The sequence below is a fragment of the Dipodomys ordii genome, unplaced genomic scaffold (genome assembly GCF_000151885.1).
Source record: "Dipodomys ordii isolate 6190 unplaced genomic scaffold, Dord_2.0 Scaffold124, whole genome shotgun sequence".
Lineage (NCBI taxonomy): Eukaryota > Metazoa > Chordata > Mammalia > Rodentia > Heteromyidae > Dipodomys > Dipodomys ordii.
The window spans coordinates 665,405-685,487 of record NW_012267340.1 but is presented as its reverse complement, the minus strand read 5'-3'; the positions used below and the strand labels follow the sequence as shown (position 1 = coordinate 685,487).

At 44.9% G+C, this 20,083-nt stretch overlaps 2 protein-coding genes across 2 annotated transcripts in view; both read right to left on the bottom strand.

Moving 5' to 3' along the window:
• Commd2 (COMM domain containing 2) overlaps positions 1–1,395 on the bottom strand; it is a 12,617-nt gene extending 11,222 nt beyond the window's left edge. The window contains exon 1 of the mRNA XM_013029870.1: positions 1,392–1,395. Within this exon, the coding sequence (XP_012885324.1) occupies positions 1,392–1,395 (4 nt within the window). The remainder of the gene's footprint in view (positions 1–1,391) is intronic.
• Positions 1,396–1,398: 3 nt separating this feature from the next.
• Positions 1,399–19,894, bottom strand: Ankub1 (ankyrin repeat and ubiquitin domain containing 1). The gene is made up of 7 exons (XM_013029863.1): positions 19,729–19,894; positions 17,131–17,293; positions 16,472–16,615; positions 11,456–11,672; positions 7,283–7,397; positions 4,935–5,873; positions 1,399–2,522 (listed from the first exon to the last, which is right to left on the bottom strand). The coding sequence occupies exons 2-7, from the start codon at positions 17,218–17,220 to the stop codon at positions 2,393–2,395; spliced, it is 1,635 nt and encodes a 544-aa protein (XP_012885317.1). The 5' UTR covers positions 17,221–17,293; positions 19,729–19,894; the 3' UTR covers positions 1,399–2,392.
• Positions 19,895–20,083: the final 189 nt, after the last annotated feature.

Here is a 20,083-nt window from a genome sequence, read left to right as displayed (position 1 = left end):
GGACCCCGGCCTCCAGCCCGCCCCGCGCAGGGCCGCGGGCTGCGAGCCGCACTGCCAACCCGAGACTGCGGGAGGCCCCGCGCTCCCCGGAGCTCCCCAAACCCAGCTGCGGGGCCCGAAGAGAGAGGGAAAGAGTGGGAGTAGGGAGGGAGGAAAGGCGGGGGGGGGGCAGAGAGACAGAGACAGACAGACAGAACAGAGACAGACAGACAGAGACAGAGTCGGAGATAGAGAATGACAGAGACGGAGACAGACAGAGACGGAGACAGACAGACAGAGACGGAGACAGACACAGAGACGGAGACAGACACAGAGACAGAGAACAGAGACAGACAGAGAACAGAGACAGACAGACAGAGACGGAGAAGGACAGAGAACAGAGTCAGAGACAGAATGACAGAGACGGAGACAGCCAGAGACGGAGACAGACAGAGACAGACAGACGGAGACAGACACAGAGAAGAGACAGACAGACAGAGACAGACAGACGGAGACAGACAGACAGAGACGGAGACAAACAGAACAGAGACAGACAGAGAACAGAGTCGGAGAAAGACAGAGACAGACAGACAGACAGAGACGGAGACAAACAGAACAGAGACAGACAGAGAACAGAGTCGGAGAAAGACAGAGACAGACAGACAGAGACGGAGACAAACAGAACAGAGACAGACAGAGAACAGAGTCGGAGAAAGACAGAGACGGAGACAGACAGAGACGGAGAGAGACACAAAGACAGAGAGAGATACAGACAGACAGAGAGATACTGAACCAGTGAAGCTTCCAGAAGAAAGTGTAGAAAGGTACCTTCCCGAGTCCAGGGTAGGTAAGGAATTGTCAGAGCCCAGAGGCTCACACCTGCAATCCTAGCTATTCCGGGGGCTGAGGTCAGAGGACCTCGGTTCAAAGCCAGCCCATGGACAAAGTCTGTGAGACTTCGTTTCTAACATGACCTGCAGAAAGCAGGGCTGGAGGTGTGGCTCAAGGGGTAGGGGACCGGCCAAAAGCCAGCCAAGTGAGCTCCAGGGCCTGGGTTCAAATTCCAACATCACCAAAAAAAGTATTCATAGAAAGGAAACAAAGGCCAGGTGAGGTGGCTCACGCCTGTCATCCTAGCCATTCGGAGGCTGAGATCTGAGGATGGCAGTTCAAAGCCAGCCCGGGCAGGAAAGACCGTGAGATTCTCACCTCCTATGAACCACCAGAAAACCAGAAGTGGTGCTGTGGCTCAAGTGGTAGAGTGCTTGCCTTGAGCTGAAGAGCTAAGGGACAGCGCCCAGGCCCAGAGTTCAAGCCCCATGACCAACAAAAAAAAAGAAAGGAAACAAAGCATGGAGATAAAAACAGTAACTTGTACTGAAATCTAAAACCGTTTATTCATCAAAACATACCCATAATCCCACTGAGGGCGCTGAAGCAGGAGGACCACGGAATGGCTAAAATGACAGCGCTTGACAGCGAACGTTAGTGAAGCTCATGAGGTAAGGTCTGCGCTTGTGTATTGCTAGCGGAAGTGTGAGATGGGAAAAGCACCGGAGAATGCTTGGACCACTCTTATATGTTAAGTGTGCATTCATCTTATGATCCAGTAATTCCTAGTTGTTTACCCAAAGAAAGGAAAACAAAAGCTTTTACAATAATGTTCTTAAGGGCTTCATTCATAGTATCTCAAAACCAAAGACAATCTAAATCTCCGTCTAGTTGAACAGATAGATTATACTGTATCTGTACAATTGAGTAATGCACAGTAAGCAATAAAACAAATTAGCATTGGCACATGCGGCCATGTAATTGAATCCCCAAACATCAATAGAGCAAAATAACCCAGGCACAGTGACTTGGGAATCTGGCCCGAGACTGCCTTGTAAAGGGGCTTGAAGACACCTTCTGATTGCAAATAAAGTGGTCCACATCTGGATTGGGCCAATGTTGTTTGCACAGATCTATGTCAGACCCTTGGTCCTTACATTTACCACCCACCCAATACATTATCTGTAAACATGACCTTCATTTAAGTTAATAGAGACTTCCAGCAGAAGTTAAAAAGATGTCTGCAGTCCTCATTTGTAACTCTCCTAAGGACTTTCTCATGTAAAAGTTTTAAACTTAGGTCTAGTTTTTTTTATTATGTTCTACATTTGTAAAACTTAAAAACCTCAAAGCACTGAAAAAAATCCAGAAAAGCAGAAAATCAAACAATAAACGCCCCATCCTCTATCCTATGGTAAGCAACTGCCATTGTTGCTTGTGAGTTCTTCCTCAGGATCTCTCCTGAGTTTTGGGATCCAAGGAAACACCAGCAAACACTCCGTACTTGCTGAGGGTGGTCTTCATGGGAGAGCCGGAGACTCCATCTCACCAGGTCTTCGCCCAAACCAGGGTTGCCATGACTTCAAAGCGTGATTTGTGGATGGCTTTCACACACGGCCAAACCTTCCTGGGTAGTCAGCGTAGAAATGCTCTTTTTGGCCAGGACTCTTGCTATTCCTAACTGCTGAAGCCAGCGTTTCTCTTTAAAGGCACTGCAAGACAAGGACATGATTCATAAGGAAGCTCATTCTCACCTCTGTCCATAGCTGAGAGGAAGGGAATGTTTGGCTTGCTTTTGTTGCTGCTGTTGGTCTATCTAGGGAATGACTCTTCTCCTGCAGGCAGCATTAGAATTCAGAACCTACAACTAGAAACAGAAACTACTTGGCGTCATGTGAAAACGTAGGCATTCCTGTGTACCACTTGTTCCCTGATCACTGCCTACCCCCAGACTCATGGTAGGAACTTTTCTTTGGTGCCAGTACTGGGGCTTGAACTTAGGACTCTGTATTCTTGCTTAGCTTTTTCTGCTCGATACAGGCACTCTGCAACTTGAGCTATGGCTCTACTTCCAGCTTTTCACTGGTTGTTGGGAGATAAGGAAGGGTATCTTAGATTTGTCTGCTTTGAACCTGGATCTTCAGATCTCAGCTTCCTGAGTAGCTAGGATTACAGGCTTGAGCCACTGGGACCCAACCAGTGGGGTTTTTTGCTTTACAAGTTTTTTTTAATGATAGTAGAAGGTAATTTCAGGAATATGTGCACAAATACAGTGTAACTGTGGGAAGATACTATAAACTGGATTAAATTAAGCCAATTTCCTGGACGAGGATAACATGCATTTATAAACATGGAGAAGCCAGCCCAACCCAACTACCTCTTGGTCTCCAGGAAGGGGGTGTGGCAGGGGACATGAGGAAAAATCTGGGGGTGCAGAAGACAGTTTGCATCTGACCTGGGTGGTGTTTACATGGATATATGGAAGCGTGCACATCCACCAAGCTCTGTGGGGGATGTGAGTGTGGCATAGGAGCGTTACTGTTTATACACATGCCACTCCCTCAGGAAATACTCCACTCAGGAAGCACTGGTGGCCGCTGTCATCTGAAACTATACATATGTCACCTTTAAAGCACAAATTCCGGGGGCTAGGTATGTAACTCAGTGGTAAGATGCTTGTAGCATGCACAAGGCCTGGGCTAGATTCTCAGAAACAAACTCATATATTTCCACTCTACCTCACAGTACACTGGACCATATAGGCACTTATGGAAGGACTTATAAAATCCTCAGCCTTCCAAGTGCTGGTATTACAGGTGTGTACCTCCACGCCTGGTTCTATATGTTAACTTAGTTAGATGATCTCCTTTTGTGCATTCCACAGATCTCTCATAAATTACAAAGACTGAAGCACTGCAACATAAATAGTTTTCATCTACTGTTAACCTCAGATGGGGTATTAAAATTCTGCGTTTTACAGCCCAGGTTCGTCTTACCACTAGGTGGCAACAAACGCCCTCTAAAGTTGAATTGAACTACACAGCCAATTACAAAAAGGCAGCGACAATCTAGCTTTGTTCTTTCACCCTTCCATCATACTGAGGGAGAAAAGCTAACCATGCAACTATGCTTTTCTAATATAGGCATCCATACAGCTCATTGGCAATGCACAGGTCCTGTGGTTTAATGTGAATTTTCTGTGAAATGCATTTGAATGATCTAAACTTACCTTGTGCAAATAAGTGTGCCTGAAGTCCCCTTCAGTGGACTGCATTCTTAACTCACCTTCTTTGTCACCCTTGCCACTACAGGGTACATGTGCTCCAGTCTTTGTACTTAAACTGTTACTTAAACAACAGTGTTGTTCATTTCTCTCCTTCTATTTTCATTAATATCCATCCTCCATGACCATTTCAACAGCTTCTTCCCATAATTCATTTTTCTTATTTTTTTTTTTTTTGTCGGTCATGAGGCTTGAACTCTGGGTCTGAGCACTGTCCCTCTGCTCTTCAGCTCAAGGCCAGTACTCAACCACTTAAGCCACAGCGCCACTTGGGATTTTTCTGGTGGTTAATTGGAGGTAAGAGTTTCACAGCTTTTCCTGCCCAGGCTGGCTTTTTGAACCATGATCCTAGATCTCAGCCTCCTGAGTAGTTAGGATGACAGACGTGAGCCACCAGCGCCTGGCTAAGTTTTTCTTTTCCTTTGAGCTATAATTAACATTCTCCTCTTAGCTCCAAAAACCCAGCCTAAGTAACAGATCAGAGTGATGCTCAGTTCTTCATGACTCTTCCTCCAGAGAGCTGGAGGAGTAAGGGGAATATACACAACTACCATTGTGTCCTAAACATGAGCCTGTGTCCTAGACATGGTGTCCTGAGACATGACCTGGCTATGTAACCCAGGCTGGCCTTGGACCTGTGATCCTCTTGCCTCAGTGTTCTGAGTGTCATATTGTACACATGAACTGCCATGTGCAGCAAGATGTGGTCTTTGACGCTGGGTTTCATTAGGTGCTTTGAAGCAACTGATTTTGCTGTTCTAGGAGGACTTTACAAAACGTTCTCTGCCCAGGGCCTGCTGTATTAAAGTCTACTCAGCATGCTCAAAGGAGAAAGCATTACCTTGCCACAGCTAGGCAGTAGACCGCGTTCTCCCGGGGGGTCCTCCCACTGTACTGTGAGAAAGACGCGAAGGAGGACCTTAGAAGGCCCTCAGCACGTGGCGATGCGTAGTACAAGGGCGGGTGGGAGCAGCCCACTCTTGAAAATGGAGGGAGGGGGACTTGGGGAAGGTGTGTATTTCTTATGTGCGCCTCTTGTTTCCCAGATGGAGCAGTAATTATCTTCTGGTTTTCTAGCTGGGGTCTTTGTATGTCAGAGAACCTATCTGCATCTACCAGCAGAGGCAACGTGAGGGTCTGTTCTCTGGAGCTCCTCTGTGAAACCACCAGAGAATTGCCAGCTTTCCTGCTTGCAGCTTGCCCCTGATGGGGTGGGAGCTTGCTCAGGGTGCTTTGTGAGTCCTTGTTCCCAGCCTTATGCCAGCTCTTGGAGGTCATCTTTGGGGTGGTAAAGCCATCCACCATCACAGTGTCTCCCACTTTTGCCCCCAAGCCTCTTGCTCTGCTAAGCTGGCTTTTGTGAAGGCTGTGATTCTGAGCTCGGAGGATCCATTGCTTTATTTTAATATAAAGCATCATCGGGACTGCGATTTTCAGAAAAGGCACCGTGGACCACATTTTGCTTAGCAAATATACCACACAGTCTTTGTGCCTGTGTCTGGCCGCGATGGTCAGTGGGGTTTGTCCCCCAGCATCTCTGCATACGAGACACAGAACGCTGCAGTTGACAAAGGCCTTCAGAACGAGCAGCTGGCCAGTCTCTGCAGCGGCATGCACCGGGCATCTGGAGACATCTGCGTGAAGGGCTTCATGGCACCACGCGCGGTAGGGGTGAGCACCAACTGCCTCGTGGGGCCTGGCACCCTGCTTCAGGGCCCACTCGCTGAGATCAGTGTAGCCGTGAAAGGCGGCCATGTACAGAGCCACCCTTCTCTGATACCTGGATGAGGAAAACAGGTGTGGGGGGGGGAGGGTTGGTAAGTCAGCAACGCAAAAACCAGCACCATGTTTGTTTCCCTTAACATGTTTAAGAAAAGGCTTAGGTAACATAAGGTTAAGTTTTACAGGTCCTGCTTACTCATATGTAGTAGCAAATGGAAATGACTACAAGCAATGCCGCATGGTTTAGAATTTTCTGGCTTCTCCCTGTCAGTACTAGTATCTTGACCTGACCTCTTGCTCTTCCCTACACCCCTCTTCTCTGGTCAGCCTTCCCTAGTGCTGGCGCCCCACCTTCCCCTTCCCTCCCACCTTCCCAGTGCTGGCCCCCCCCGTCTTGTTAGAGCCACGTGGCACACAGGGAACATTGTATTCCATAACCTGGGGGCTGCCTGTCTACTGTTTTGCAGCCCCCAGTCGCTTCCTGGTGAAATTTAACTTTATAGACTCCTCCTCTGGCCTCCAAGGACTCATCCTTCATCTGCTCCTGTCTCCACTTCTCACCTCCTCTTTCCCTGTTTTGGGTTTGCACTGGCCTTTGTACTGCACCTGCAACACCTCATAAGGTGTCAGCATGAAGTAAGACAGTGCATGTAGCAGTGTGGGTCTCGGATTGCATTCAATTCTTCTGAAACACAGCTACGTGTCTGAATCCTGATCATGAGATCAGGATCCAAACAGAAGTTAGTGTAAACCATTTGAGCATTTTCTAAGACTGAAAAAGTGGCTCCCCTAACCTGTCACTTTATGGCCTTTTGTAACATTGAGTTGAATCTCTCAGGAAGGGGCACTGTCCTGAACCACCACTGAGTTGAACCCTAAAGGTTCATGCAGCTTAGGCAGGTGGGAGCAGCTGGCCAGAGTGCTTTACTGTGTAGGCTCCTCCTCTAACCCACCTGCTCCTCTTCACCAGCCATATGAGCAACTTCACCAGTGGCAGATTGTGAACACTCAGATAAAGACCACATCAAACATACTTTATGAAGTAGTGGTAGAGTGCTTGCCTTACATGCATGAGGCCCTGGGTTTGATTCCTCAGCACCACATAAACAGAAAAAGCCAGAAGTGGCACTGTGGCTCAAGTGGTAGAGTGCTACCCTTAAGCAAAAGAAGCTCAGGGATAGTGTTCAGGCCCTGAGTTTAAGCCCCAGGACTGGCAAAATAATAATAATAATAGAATGTGAGTGGCGACCTACTTATTCTGAAAATAAGTATGTTCAAAAGTGTTCAAAGTGTAAAATCCAAACCACACTAAACAGTCTCTATTTAACTATTTCATGCACTCTGTAGCCCCACTCCAGCCAGCATCTGGGTAACTGGGGCCAGCAGCATTCACGTGGAGCTTCAGCTGTAACAGAGCCTTAGCAAGAAGTTAAGTCCATGAATGCCGCATTTGCTTTATCCCCCTACTTGAGTACCGGTCCTTCTTTTGATAAATAGCGTTGGACTCTGAGTTTTTGTCCAAGGAGACAGCCCATCAGAAATTCCTTCCATCCATCCCAGACATCCAGACGAAGTGTTGTTCCTATGGATCATGAGAAGGAAGCAGTTTAGTTTACAGGCTACAAGTGTCACAATAAAGCCTCCATTGTACAATTTACATGTACTAATATTATTAGTATTTTTAAAAAGGTAGTTCTAGCTCAGTCTACACTATGATTTGACAGTCCGCAACACTTCTAGTGATAAGGAAAGCTTTTCCAAACCAAGACATGAGCCAGATGCCCAAGGAGGAGTAACCTTGGAAGGAGATTTTGTTGTTTAAACTTGAGCCTCTATTAGCTTGGGAAAGCCATTTCCCTTCTGTGCACCCTAATCATCACAGATGAGCCATGGAACGCGCTAGCCTCACTGTTCTCCCATAGCTGGGGCGACACAGCCTCTGTGTGAGCTCTCTGGGCTCCAGGCACAGAGAGCAGCCCTGGTCCTTCCAGGGTGGAGAGCTGGCATTCCCCCGTGCATCCCACCTGCCTTGTCTGACCCAGCCCCTCCTGAGCCCCTTGTGGTGAACCCCGCCAGCCTACACTGTCTTTGGGTTTTCAGGACTGAAGAATCATCTTTAAATTTCCCGCTCTGAGCCTTAATCTCAGGGGTCACATTTCTGCTTCACGGTTCCAGCGTCTCCAGTGTCAGCCGCCACCTCAGTCCTGCTAGACTGATTGCCCACAGGGTCTTCTGCTCTCCAGCTGCCAGCTGTAGACTTCCACTAGCAAGACTTATTGCAGGCTAACTTCCCTCTATCAGATGTAGGGATGGGGGTTCCCGTCCGCCTATCTGCCCATCCCTGCCCCCAGGCTCTCAGCTGCCTCTAGCTTAATCCTCTTTAACATCAGGAGGGCACCCCCCTGGAGCTGGGATTTTGTTCCACTTTAAGGAACTGGTTCCAAGTCCCAGTACCAGCACACACAGACACAGACACACGCACGCGTGCGCACACACACACACACACACAGAAGGGACACATCAATTCCCCGTTTGCTAGCAATTGTAAGCAAATAACAAGCAATTCAATTACTTGTAGTAAAGTGGTCCTTATTTCTCAAAGAACAAAGGTAGCAATTGAGAGTTTTTTTTTCTCTTAAATGCTCAACTTTTAAATATTCAGAGAATTTCTAATCACCCTTGACTGAATAATCCTTTTAGCCTTTCAGGGTTTCGGGTCTCTAATGCCTTCTTTGTCACACACTTAAGTTCCTTCTTAAGCTTAGGGGTTCTATTGGAACCTCCTGAAAACTGCGGGTTGCTTCAGGACATACTTCCCAAGCTTTTCACGGAGAGGACAGTAAAAGTAGGAAAACTCAAGTCTCAGGACCCCACACTGTGCAAGTCTCCTAACTACCCTAACTGTAGGTTCTTTTCAAATAGGGGACCCAGGAAATTGAGCTTTGCAAAGCTACACCTGTTTTCCCATTGCAAACCCATCCACCATACACAGTGTAGCCTGGAGAGCACCTGGGAGCCACCAGCCTGTTCCAGAGCACAGTCCCAACACTGTCGGTGGGGGCTTCCCGTCTCCCCCATGTCTGCATTCTTCCTGAATATGGAAACCTTTACCTTGGCTTGGAGCTCCCTACACTGAAGAATCAAAGTAAAACATCAGAACTTAAAGCACATCAATAAAAGCTTGCTGGTTTGGCCATATAAATGATTGAAAAGAACCCAGTTATGGGTTTGGTCACTGTTTGTGGGCAGTATGACCTTGATCAGGTCACCTCTCTAAGCCCCAGTTTTCTCCTAAATAAAGGGAATTAAGATGGCACAGTAGGTTTCCCAGTGTTGGCAGAGCTGTCCTGGAGCTGGCCCAGAAATCAGTATCTGAACTGGCAGGACTCTCTCTGCTCCTGGGTTAGTTTCCAAGGGACCATGCACTCTAGCTGGTCATGAATACAAGCAGGAGGCATTGAAGTAAAAACCAGTCACCAGCATCAGAAGGTGAAAAACAGGCACACACTCATTCACTCTGTTCTAGAAAGGATTGGTGTCTGCTTATCATCACATGGAAAACATATACAGAATAACAAGCAGATAAGCATGCAGGGAAGCAGAGGAGAGGAAAACCTGGGCAGAGTTAAGAACTAGAAATGGAGCTAAAATGAACATCTGTCCTATATAATTTTATATAAGAATGTATAGGTGGGGGCTGGGAAGGTGGCTCAGTGGTAGAGCACTTGCCTCACATGCATGAGGCCCTGGGTTCGATTCCTCAGCACCACATAAGTAGAAAAAGCTAGAAGTGGCGCTGTGGCTCAAGTGGTAGAGCCCTGGCCTTGAGCTGAGGAGCTGAGGGACAGTGCCCAGGCCCAGAGTTTAGGCACCATGACTGGCAAAAAAAAAAAGAAAAGAATGTATAGGTGGGCTGGGAATGTGGCTCAGTGGTAGAGCACTTGCCTAGAATGCATGAAGCCCTGGGTTTGATTCCTCAGTACTACATACACAGAAAAGCCAGAAGTGGCGCTGTGGATCAAGTGGTAGAGTGCTAGCCTTGAGCACTGAGAGGCTTAGGGACAGAGCCCAGGCCCTGAGTTCAAGCCCCAGGCCAAAAAAAAATGTATATGTACTACATATTTTTTTCTTTTTTACTCTATGCAGCCCAAGTCCCTATCCTGCCTTCCCTTCCTGGAGAGCTGGGATTACATTGCTAGTTGGATGTACCTGGCTAGTTGGACAGATTCTGAGTAAGTTACTGAATTACTAAATGTTCTGTCGCCCGGAAAGCCCTTTGCCCCGCACTTCTCACTTTAAGCCTTACAATCTTTCTGTCCCCATCTGCTTTGTCAGGTTGTTCTCCCTGAGCTCACTGAGAACCTTTCACTGGATCAAAGGTTTGGGGATTGTCTGGCTTTTTCCCAGCCTGGTGAAAGTGTGTTCTTCATCATCTGCCAAAGAACAAAGTCCCTGCTTCCCTCCTGACTCCGCAACAGCCCCCATGTCGCACCGTCTGCCTCCACGGACGCCTGCTTGCCTTGATGTCAGCGCGTCCCAAGCCCTGGCAGTGCTGGCCTCTGGCCCGTGTCTGGCCCTTGCTACACGGCTCTCTGTAGCACTTCTCACCGTGTTCAGCACCCCACCTTTACAGGCAGACTACCCACCTTAAATCTGCTAACTCAACCCATCTCTCCACATTTTCCCTGCAAGGGAATTAAAAGACTTTGCTTGTACTAAGAGCTTTGTCCTGAACTATTTTTTTTTTTTTTGGCTGCATGACTTTAAAATGGGATTTTTTTTCATATCTAAAGCATGCAACCTACATCTTGAGTGAGCCATTCAAAAACCATGCTTTAAAAAAAGATAGGTTAGGCCATTTCTGAATTCTTCAGCTCTACGATGTCATTGTGATCTGAACAGCGTAGGACCTGAGGACAGTATGAGCGTTTCTCCCAGTTTTGTTTTGTCTTCTGGCATTTCTCTGGACAATTCGATCATCGCTTGAGCTTTCATCATTCTCCAGACCGGGTCAACCTCCAGCAAGCATGCACAATTAGTCAGATACACCAGGGACAGATCTTACAACTTCACTCTCTCTGGTCAAAAATGGGGACAATAATTGATATCAAAGTTTTGGCTGCCTCAGTTTGAAACAATGTGAGGAATATTGCCAGGCAGACACAGTAGCCAGGAGAAGTATGGATCATTGCCTCACTAGCAATTACGGGAAGGAAGCCTGCTTCACCCGTGTGCCTGCAAAGCCCTGGGGTAAATTGGGAGAACTCAGGACTCAGCTGCAGCCTCACCTGCTAATGTCAGCAGGACTCACTCTCCCCAAACAATAATCTTTTTACCCCCCCCCCATGCAATACTCTCTTTCAGATTCAAATCATGGTCTAATATGGTTAACATTCAATATAGAGTTTGTCAAATTTGGATTTGTCTTTTTGATGGCTAGCTACCAGCAGAGACCTGAAAGTACAACATTTAAAGAGAGATTGTAATCTGACTCTAGGGCAAATGTCTGTGTGGTGAGGCACCTCATCCCGCACTGTATATAAATGATTGCTTTAATCTAACTGGCACCATTTTAAGATAAGGGTGCACAAAGTCGGTTTCAGAATAGTATTTTATGCTGTGGAGGGTGGTGTGCAGTACCGAGGTCCGCCTGGTAGTCCCTGAGCGTGTTGCAGTCATACATCTCCAGTCCTTGTGGGGTGCGGAGACAGTAGACACTCACAGGGAGGCCACATTGCCCAGTCACAAGTGTCCGTAGATCGGACACTTTTTTATCCAAAAGAGAAATGTCTTCCAAGACTGGCATTGTCTCCTGGGTCACAGCATTGAACACATAGAGAACAGGCTTATCTTCTTCCTAGGGAGTGACAGAAAGGAGCAGGAAGGAACTCACTGTTTGGTGGTGGGGTTAGGGACAGAGGTGTGAGAGGACCCTGGAGCCGCCAAGGGTGAAAACAAAGGCCAGTTTAGTTCTGACTGTCCTGCTCCCCTGTCCTGAACGGGGAAGGAGAAACAAAAAGATTAAACAACTATCAATCAGGAGGGCCAGACTCAGAGTCAAAAAAAGGAAGTAAACTGAAAAAAACAAACCCAGATTATCTCCGCTTTAAAGCTAAACTACAAGATTAGGAGATGGAGTGGATTTTAATCTGCTTTCTTCAAGTAACTTCATGACTGAGCAAGGAAAGAAGAATGAAAGGATGCAGCAGGCAAAAGGAAGTCTGGAAGGCCACCGGGCTTTGTGTGGACCTCACTGGTCCAGCCCAGCCTGAACTACTGTCTAAGGATGAGTTGCTAAATGACATGACTAGATGATTTGGCCCACCTCAAAAGGGATAAAAGCACCAGATAGGAGCTACCATCTTGAGCCAGTAACTCCCATTTGCTGCATGAGGAGCAGGAAATGATTCGTGATCAATTTCTCACTACCTTATTATCCTAAATGTTTGTGAAAAAATGTATCTTGTGGGACTCCTTTTTGTGAGAAACCTCGGAATATTTTTCATGAGTCCAGCTGAAGGACCTGTGATTGTGTGTGGAACCCCTCATCCATCGCTGGGGACACTAGTGACTTTAAGGAAGGCCCTGCTTGGAGGAGACCTGACAGGGCCCCGAGGCCATTCTCACTTAGTGGACACAGCTGACACCTGGACGATGTGGACAATCTACACCCACCCACACTGTACTGGCAGAGGTGTGATCTGGGTGAGGCCCTCCCTTCTTCTGGGCTTTGATTTGGAATGCGGTGGGTTCTAAATTTTTGGTTGATTTAAAAACTGTCTAAGAAAGCAACAGGAGTTGAACTGAGTCGAGGGAGAGAGGCAGGGAAAGTTTCTCTCCTTGTTCAGTGTTCCCCATTGTCTATTTGCTTTGTTGTTTTTTTAAAATGCAGTAACCCCGTATTTTTACTATTAAAACTACAGTGTAAGTTTTTTTTAATTTTATTCATTTTTTATTGTGAAAATACTGTACAGAGGGGTTACAATTACATGGGCAAGATAATGAGTACATTTCTTATCAAGCATTGTAGCCTCCTCCTTTGTTTCCCCTTCCCATCCCTTCCCATTCTCCTCCTGCCCCCCCAATCCTCCCCCCCCCACCAAAGTTGTAAAGTTCGTTTTCGACATAACAACTTGTACTTCTCATTGTTGCAACAGGTCCACCTGTACAGTATGAGTTTTTTAAATGTTCATTTTATCTTACAACCCAAATGAGAAAGAGAGTGGTGCTGAGATATCATTAGTGGAGGCAGACTGAAAAGTTGGAGGAAAATATTAATCCTGCTAGCAAAGTTTAATCAAGCCCAAATCAGCAAATATGAGAAGTGGGTGGGGAGGAGAAGATGATTACATTTCCTCTTTCTTAATGAAAAGGGAAACTGGTTGTGCTTCCTGTTTTGTAGATTTAGCTCAATCATGACTTTCTTAGGTAGTGGGAAAAAAAAGCAGATAATCTCCACCTTTAATGCTAAGCTACAAGATTAAGAGATAGAGAGGCAATCTAAATCTGCTTTCTTCAAGTAACTCTTCATGAATGGGCAAGGAGAGAAAGAATGAAAGGGTATAGCAGGCAAAAGGAAGTAGTCTGCTGTGACTGACAGATGCTTCTGCCTTCTGGGTGCATTCAGAGAGCAGACAGGTACCAATTAATGGCAACTGCCACCTTGCATGAAAGGCACCTCTCCACCCTTGTTTTGTGAGACTGCTCCCCAAGTATTCTGAATCAGGACTGGCTGGCTAATTATACCCAATGAAGTCAGATGGTATTAAGTAAACAATACCATATGCAGGCCACTGCTGGGCATACTTAATATTAGATTTTTTCCTTTTAGAAACAAACCAGGGGCTGGGAAGGTGGCTCAGTGGTAGAGTGCTTGCCTTGCATGCATGAGGCCCTAGGTTTGATTCCTCAGCACCACATAAGCAGAAAAAGCTGGAAGTGGAGCTGAGGCTCAAGTGGTAGAGCTCTAGTCTACAGCTGAAGAGCTGAGGGACAGCGCCCAGGCCGAGTTCAGGCCCCACGACCAACAAAAAAAATAAAAAATAGAAACAAACAAACAGAAAAAGAAACAAACCAAGATGCCATGGTAGGAGATACACACAAAACGTCTTACTTTTCAATAAAAATGTTCATGTACTATGCCTCTTTGTGCTCAAAGCTACTACTCTACCACTTGAGCCACACCACCACTTCTGGCCTTTTCTGAGTAGTTTACTGTAGATAAAAGTCTGGACTTTTCTACCCAGGCTAGTTTGGAAGTTGTGAGCCTTAGATCTCAGCCTCCTAAGTAGCTCAGATTACAGGTATAGGTGCTTGGCTTTTTTTTTTATTTATTTAATGAAGAGAACTTGCTATTATAAGCTTATTTTTTTCAACTTGTATTTGTATAGTAAGCAGTGTGGACTTTAGAAATGGACTTATTTTACTGTCTAAACAGAAATTTATTTAGAGGTAAGCCAACATTAGGTGATTCTCTTCCTTCAGAATAAAGACATTATTTTCCTTTCGAATATGAGTAACAACAATTCCTAAATGTGATTCTGTTAGATACAGAAGAATATACTCAGGAAGATTTCCACAGAACCTGAGAGTTTTAATTGAAACTTGTATGTCAGCCAATTCTGTGAACAGTTATATTCTAGTTTGGCCTTCTTGAATAAATTATTTTACCTCTGTATCCTACTCATGGTGTTAAAATTCCAGAAAATATTAGTGCTCTGTGAGAAGTTTACATCACTGAGATAGATGTTGCTTTGTTTTATTATTAATTATTAATTAATTATTAATTATTACTTTATTTTTGTGCTGGTTCTGGAGCTTGAACTCAGGGCCTGGGCACTGTCCCTTAGCTTTTTTACTCAAGACTGTTGATCTACCACTTGAGCCAGAACTCCACTTCTAGCCTTTTTGTAGTTAATTGGAGATAAGAGTCTTATGGACTTTCTTGTCCAGGCTGTTTTTGAAGTATGATCCTCAGATCTCAGCCTCCTGAGTAGCTAGAACTACAAGTGCAAGCAACCAGCATCTGGCTGTTAATTCATTTTTGGAAAATTAAACATTCTTCAATGATAGAAAAAAATATATATCAATAAATGTTTATAAAACGTTATAACATGGTCTAAATGTTTATAAAACATTATAACATGGTCTAAATGTTTATAAAACATTATAACATAGTCTTTTGTTTACGCAAGTGGGGTCATGCAATGCTTATTATTTTACATATCTTTACTACTTAATACATATTAAAGGAATACTAGAAATAAAATTTTTTTCTTCCCCCATCTTTTTCTCTCTTTCCATCTGAGATCATTGTACCTGATGCATTTACTCATTGACTAATGCTTTACCAATTGAGCCATGCCTCCAACCCCTGAAAAAAAATTAATGTTAAATATGAGAAAGTAAGTGCCCACTTAATGGAGACTTTGTACTTTAGTAGTTCTTTGAGGCTCATGTTTTCTTGTGGGGTAAAGAGTACAGTAGACCCTGGGTATCTGTGGGTCTCTGTGGGGGCTGGTGAGAGTCTGTGGGTCTCTGTGGGAGGTGTAGCCAAGGAAACACCTCCAATGCTCATACTTGACTCCTATACACTAACCAACTTTTACTAAAGACATGTCATCTTTCAACAAACCAATTTTTCACTTTATCACTTCAGGCACTTAAGCACATTCATTTTTACCTTGCTTCGGGGACACCATTTGCCTTTTAGGAGGCACATTTTCACAACACTCAGGGCAGGATCACACTCAGCAGACCACATGAAGATTTAAAACAACTGTCAACATGGGACTGAGTACCTCTCCACAGCAAGCTGAACAGTTCAGGTATGGGAATTTAACAAATTTGGTTTTTAAATTTCTTTTGATTTTCAAATCTATTTTCAACTAAGCTTGTTCTTGACAAATGCTAGAGCAATTAGCTCTGAAAATTTTTTGGCTCCTGTCCCTTTAAAAAAAGGTTGCAAGTTAAAGACAGTAACTCCAGAAAATCTCTAGGCACAAAATTTGGATATTTTACCATTTTATGTTTCTGTGAAATATAAAGCCTAGCCAGAGGTCCCAAGTTATGCATCATTAATTAAGGGCACTCTAGAAGTGGAAAGGGCTGTGTGTTAACGATTATTATCAAATTCAACTTCTGCTCTGGCTAGATTTGGATACATAAACAGTCCTGTCATTCTTACCATTACTGAGAATTTCTTCTTCTACACTATACTGCCCTAATTATTGTGGCTTCTGGGAGTGACCTAATTTCTTCATCACCTCTCATTTAAAGTATCGTGAGATCCTTCCAAATTGGGGATTGAACTTAGGGCTTCGTACTTGCTAGGCAGTGCTCTGGCACCTGAGCCATACTCCGCTGTAACTCTTTCAGACCTGCCCCTTAGTCTTGCTCTAATATTGGTGTGTGGTGATGGGGTGAGGCAGGCAGCAAGGGGATGGAGAAGAAAAGGGGAAAAAAGAGTAGGCAGGAGGGCAAAATTCTTGTCCATGCACAAAGTATGTTTAAGTGCATTTTACAAAAGACAGAAGGCAACAAAAGAAAACAAAAGCCACCTCCTTCCAGGTTAAGAAACTAATTCGGGTGGGTTATCCACAACTTAATTTGAAGTGAAATAGACACCTTGGACAAATGTTACTCTGATCATCATACCTTAACAAAGCATTTAAGAGTTGAGCAGAAAGATACTCCAACATCAGCAAGACTCCAGCTGTTCCTTAGAGCAGCTCCAGCATACACTAGCTCCAGAGACCGCCGGCCTTGTTTGTCCTCAGAGAGAGGAATGTGGAAATAATCCTTAAAAATCAATACATATTATGAAGACAGGACATCTCTGCATTACTAGACCAGAACTGTAATCTATTTCTCTCCCTTGCCTTCCGTCCTCTGTGTGTATGGGTCTTTCTCCTCTATCTCTAATATGTTTCCAATTGGTATTACAATTATTTTCTGATAAAGGGAAAAATATTAGACAGGGTTAACCTGGAGTCTATAGAAATCCCAAAAGTTTATGAAGAGGGAGGGGCCCTCACTTTCATTTTCACCAACTCTAAGAAACTGAGATTTTCCTTCAGTAATAATATGTATAATAATATAACATGGTAATAATTACTATTATTTGGTGATACTGGTATTAACCTCTCCAAAGCTACTAGATTCTTACCAACCTATCTTATAAACAAACAAATAGTGATACTTTCAAATCGTTTCATCAGTTTACTGCTTGCTGAAAACATCCAACACATTCATTAAGCTATACTGCATAATTAAAATCAATATACATTTTAGTGGCTCTGGGACAAAGTGCGTACCTTTATCATCAGCTTGACAGCTTCCACAGTTTCATCTGCTGAAACATCAAAAGGTTCAAAAGATCCTTCAAAAGCTATGAAAATCCTCATTATTCAATCACTTTCTCAGAAACAAGAGGAATAAAACAAAAAGCTTCCTCTTTTCAAAGATGCTCCTGAATAGCTGGAAAAATTCCAATTCACAATTAAGGACAGAGAAGGGGCAAAACAAAAAACAAATTAAGGGCAAAAACTGATGGCCAGAAGCGGCTGCTACTGTCCAGCCTGGAGGGGAACTGGAGAGAATGACAAGGGTAGGTCCAGTTATCATAGGTGGGTCCAGAGAGACAGGAAATGTTTCCCTGCTACATGCTGTAGTCAACAGCCACCCTGTTCCTGCATTAGGGCAGCCTACACACTGGACAATGGCAAGGCAAGTGTGAACAAGTTTCGAATGTGGGACACAAAAATGCTACACACAAATCACCCTTGGTGATGTCATCACCACCCCGTCTCTGGAGACCATGTTAACTCTAGGACAGCTGTCTGAAGAAACCTTAAAAATAGGTATTTGTAGTACTGGCCTGCATGAAGCAAGACTTGGTTTTGTAGCATGAGATAATCCTGAAAGTCGTCTGTAAATAACTTTGAGTTGAAGCAGGCTTGTTTCCATAACAACTTTCTGTATTCGTCCTCTGGCAGTATTTCTGATCCTGCCAAGGGGTTCAGGACAACATTCCTGGCACCAGGGAGATGAATGTGTATGTGTTCACCCTGTTCTTGCGTAATGGGAGCTGCTGAACAGCAACACAATGCAGCTGAGATTTCTTAAAAGTACTTGCCTTTATTTATATAGCAATTTACAATTGTGATCTTCTTCAACCCCACTTGGTGTTGCTGGGATTTATTTCAATCACTACTCAGAGTGAGCAAGGGTATGTCTTTAGTCAAGCAGATCCAGTAAGCATTTTACTAGAATGTAAGGAGACTCTCCTCTGTAATTTGTATGACTCCTCTGGTTTAATGCCATTATGTCTGGACAGTTTTCCACTTCCTGGAATTCATTTCGATAAATATTATTTTGTATGACTAGATGCACATAGGCAATGTGCCTTTGTGTATATGTTCATTTTTAAAGCTCTGAGATAACTATATGTCTATACTGATTTTACCATATTTTCTGCCCAGGAACCAGTAGCTCACGCCTGTAATAGCTACTCAGGAGGCTGAGATTTGAAGACTGGTTCAAAGCCAGTCCAGGCAAGAAAGTCCAGGAGACTTTGATTTCCAATTAACTACCAAAAAAGCCAGAAGAGGAGCTGTAACTCAAGTAGTAGAACACTAGCCTTGAACAAAAGAAACTTAGGAACAGTTCCTAGGCTGAATTCAAGCCCCAGGATCAGCACAACAAATAAAAATATTTTCTGATTTGTGATACATAACATGCTCTATGGTAAATACTGAATGAAAGCAAAAATTGTATGTCATGTGCTAAATAGGGTTACCAAGAAACTCAGAACTAGCACTTATAATAATATATATTATATATATGAGAAGAGCAGGTCCACAGTATCATAGGTAAGATCACATATATATTCTTTTTTTTTTTTTTTTGGTCCAATAGTGGGGCCTGAACTCTGGGCCTGGGCGCTGTCCCTCAGCTCTTCAGCTCAAGGCTAGCGCTCTACCACTTGAGCTACAGTGCCACTTCCGGTTTTCCGGTGGTTTATTGGAGATAGGAGTCTCACGGTCTCTCCTGCCCGGGCTGGCTTTGAACCGCGATCCTCAGATCTCAGCCTCCTGAGTAGCTAGGATTACAGGCGTGAGCCACCAGCGCCCGGCAGCAGTCTACAATTTTGAGCTACAAAGCTACTTACAGTTTTCTAGTGGTTAACTGGAGATAAGTCTCTCACAGGGATTTTTCTGCCTGTTGTCAGCCTCCTGAGTAGCTAGGATTATAGGTGTGAGCCACTAGTGCCCAACTCCCTGTTTCTTGATAAATATATTTGGTCCTGCAATCTTTAATGTCAAGGTTGATCATATATGAGGTGTTAATGATAATCTACCCTCTTTCCCAGTCCACAGAAAAAAAAATAAACTTTTTGTTTTACTTAATTTTCACAGAGAATCTTACATCACTGCCCATACCTCCTAAGTAGCTGGGTTCAAAGCCTGCACTGCCATGCCAGGTTATTGATTTGAGGTGAGATCTCCAGATGGCTTTTAACTGCAATCTTCCAGTTTTGCCTCCAGAACAGAAAGGATTATAGGTGAGGCCATCACCCCCAGTTTACTTGTGATTTTCCTAAAAGGACTATACAATAGTTGAGCATTTACTGTCATCTCAATCAGTGGAAATTTAAGAATGTACAGAATCTATGTCTATAGATGGTCATAGGATACATGGATAATAGAAGTTCCTCTGATAGCTTTTAAAAAATGATTTCTAAATGAGATTTAAATTGTGAGCTTATTAAACTTTAAAAAGGACAAAGGAAAAGCAGAGTTGGGGGAACTCTCTCCAGGGCTGCTAGGTCCCGGGTGATGGAGTGGAGTACCATGGTCACCAGTTAGACTTCTCTGCCCCATCAAAGGGTCTGAGGCCCGGGTTACAGTTACCGCCTGGCTTAAAGAAAGGACCAGAATCTCCACCTATTTGCTGACGTTTTACTCCCGGGGCTGCAATCTTCGCACTTCAGACGTCTCCGGCCGGCCTGCTTCTTACCCCGGTGCGTGGTCGGTGAGGACGGGGCGGACAGTGTCAACGCCGGGCGTCTCGCTCAGTCGTGGGCTCCGAGCGGACGCGCCTTCCCGGAGGCTCCGAGCCGAGTCTGCGTTCGCCGGAGATCGGGGCCTGGCTTTTGTTTTGCAAGCCCCGCGCCCCGCACAACGCGCCCTGCGCCCCGCACAACGCGCCCACTCCTCCCGCCCAGGCCGGGCCCTCCCTGCACCGACCCGCAGGCCCCGTCAGGCC

Coding starts and splice junctions, on each gene's coding strand:
- Ankub1 (XM_013029863.1), bottom strand. CDS start 17,220: ATGAGGATTTTCATAGCTTTTGAAGGATCTTTTGAACCTTTTGATGTT. Junction 7,398..11,455: donor GGACTACCAGGCGGACCTCG/GTACTGCACACC, acceptor CATGATCCATAG/GAACAACACTTCGTCTGGAT. Junction 2,523..4,934: donor TACTGCCTAGCTGTGGCAAG/GTAATGCTTTCT, acceptor CTTGTCTTGCAG/TGCCTTTAAAGAGAAACGCT.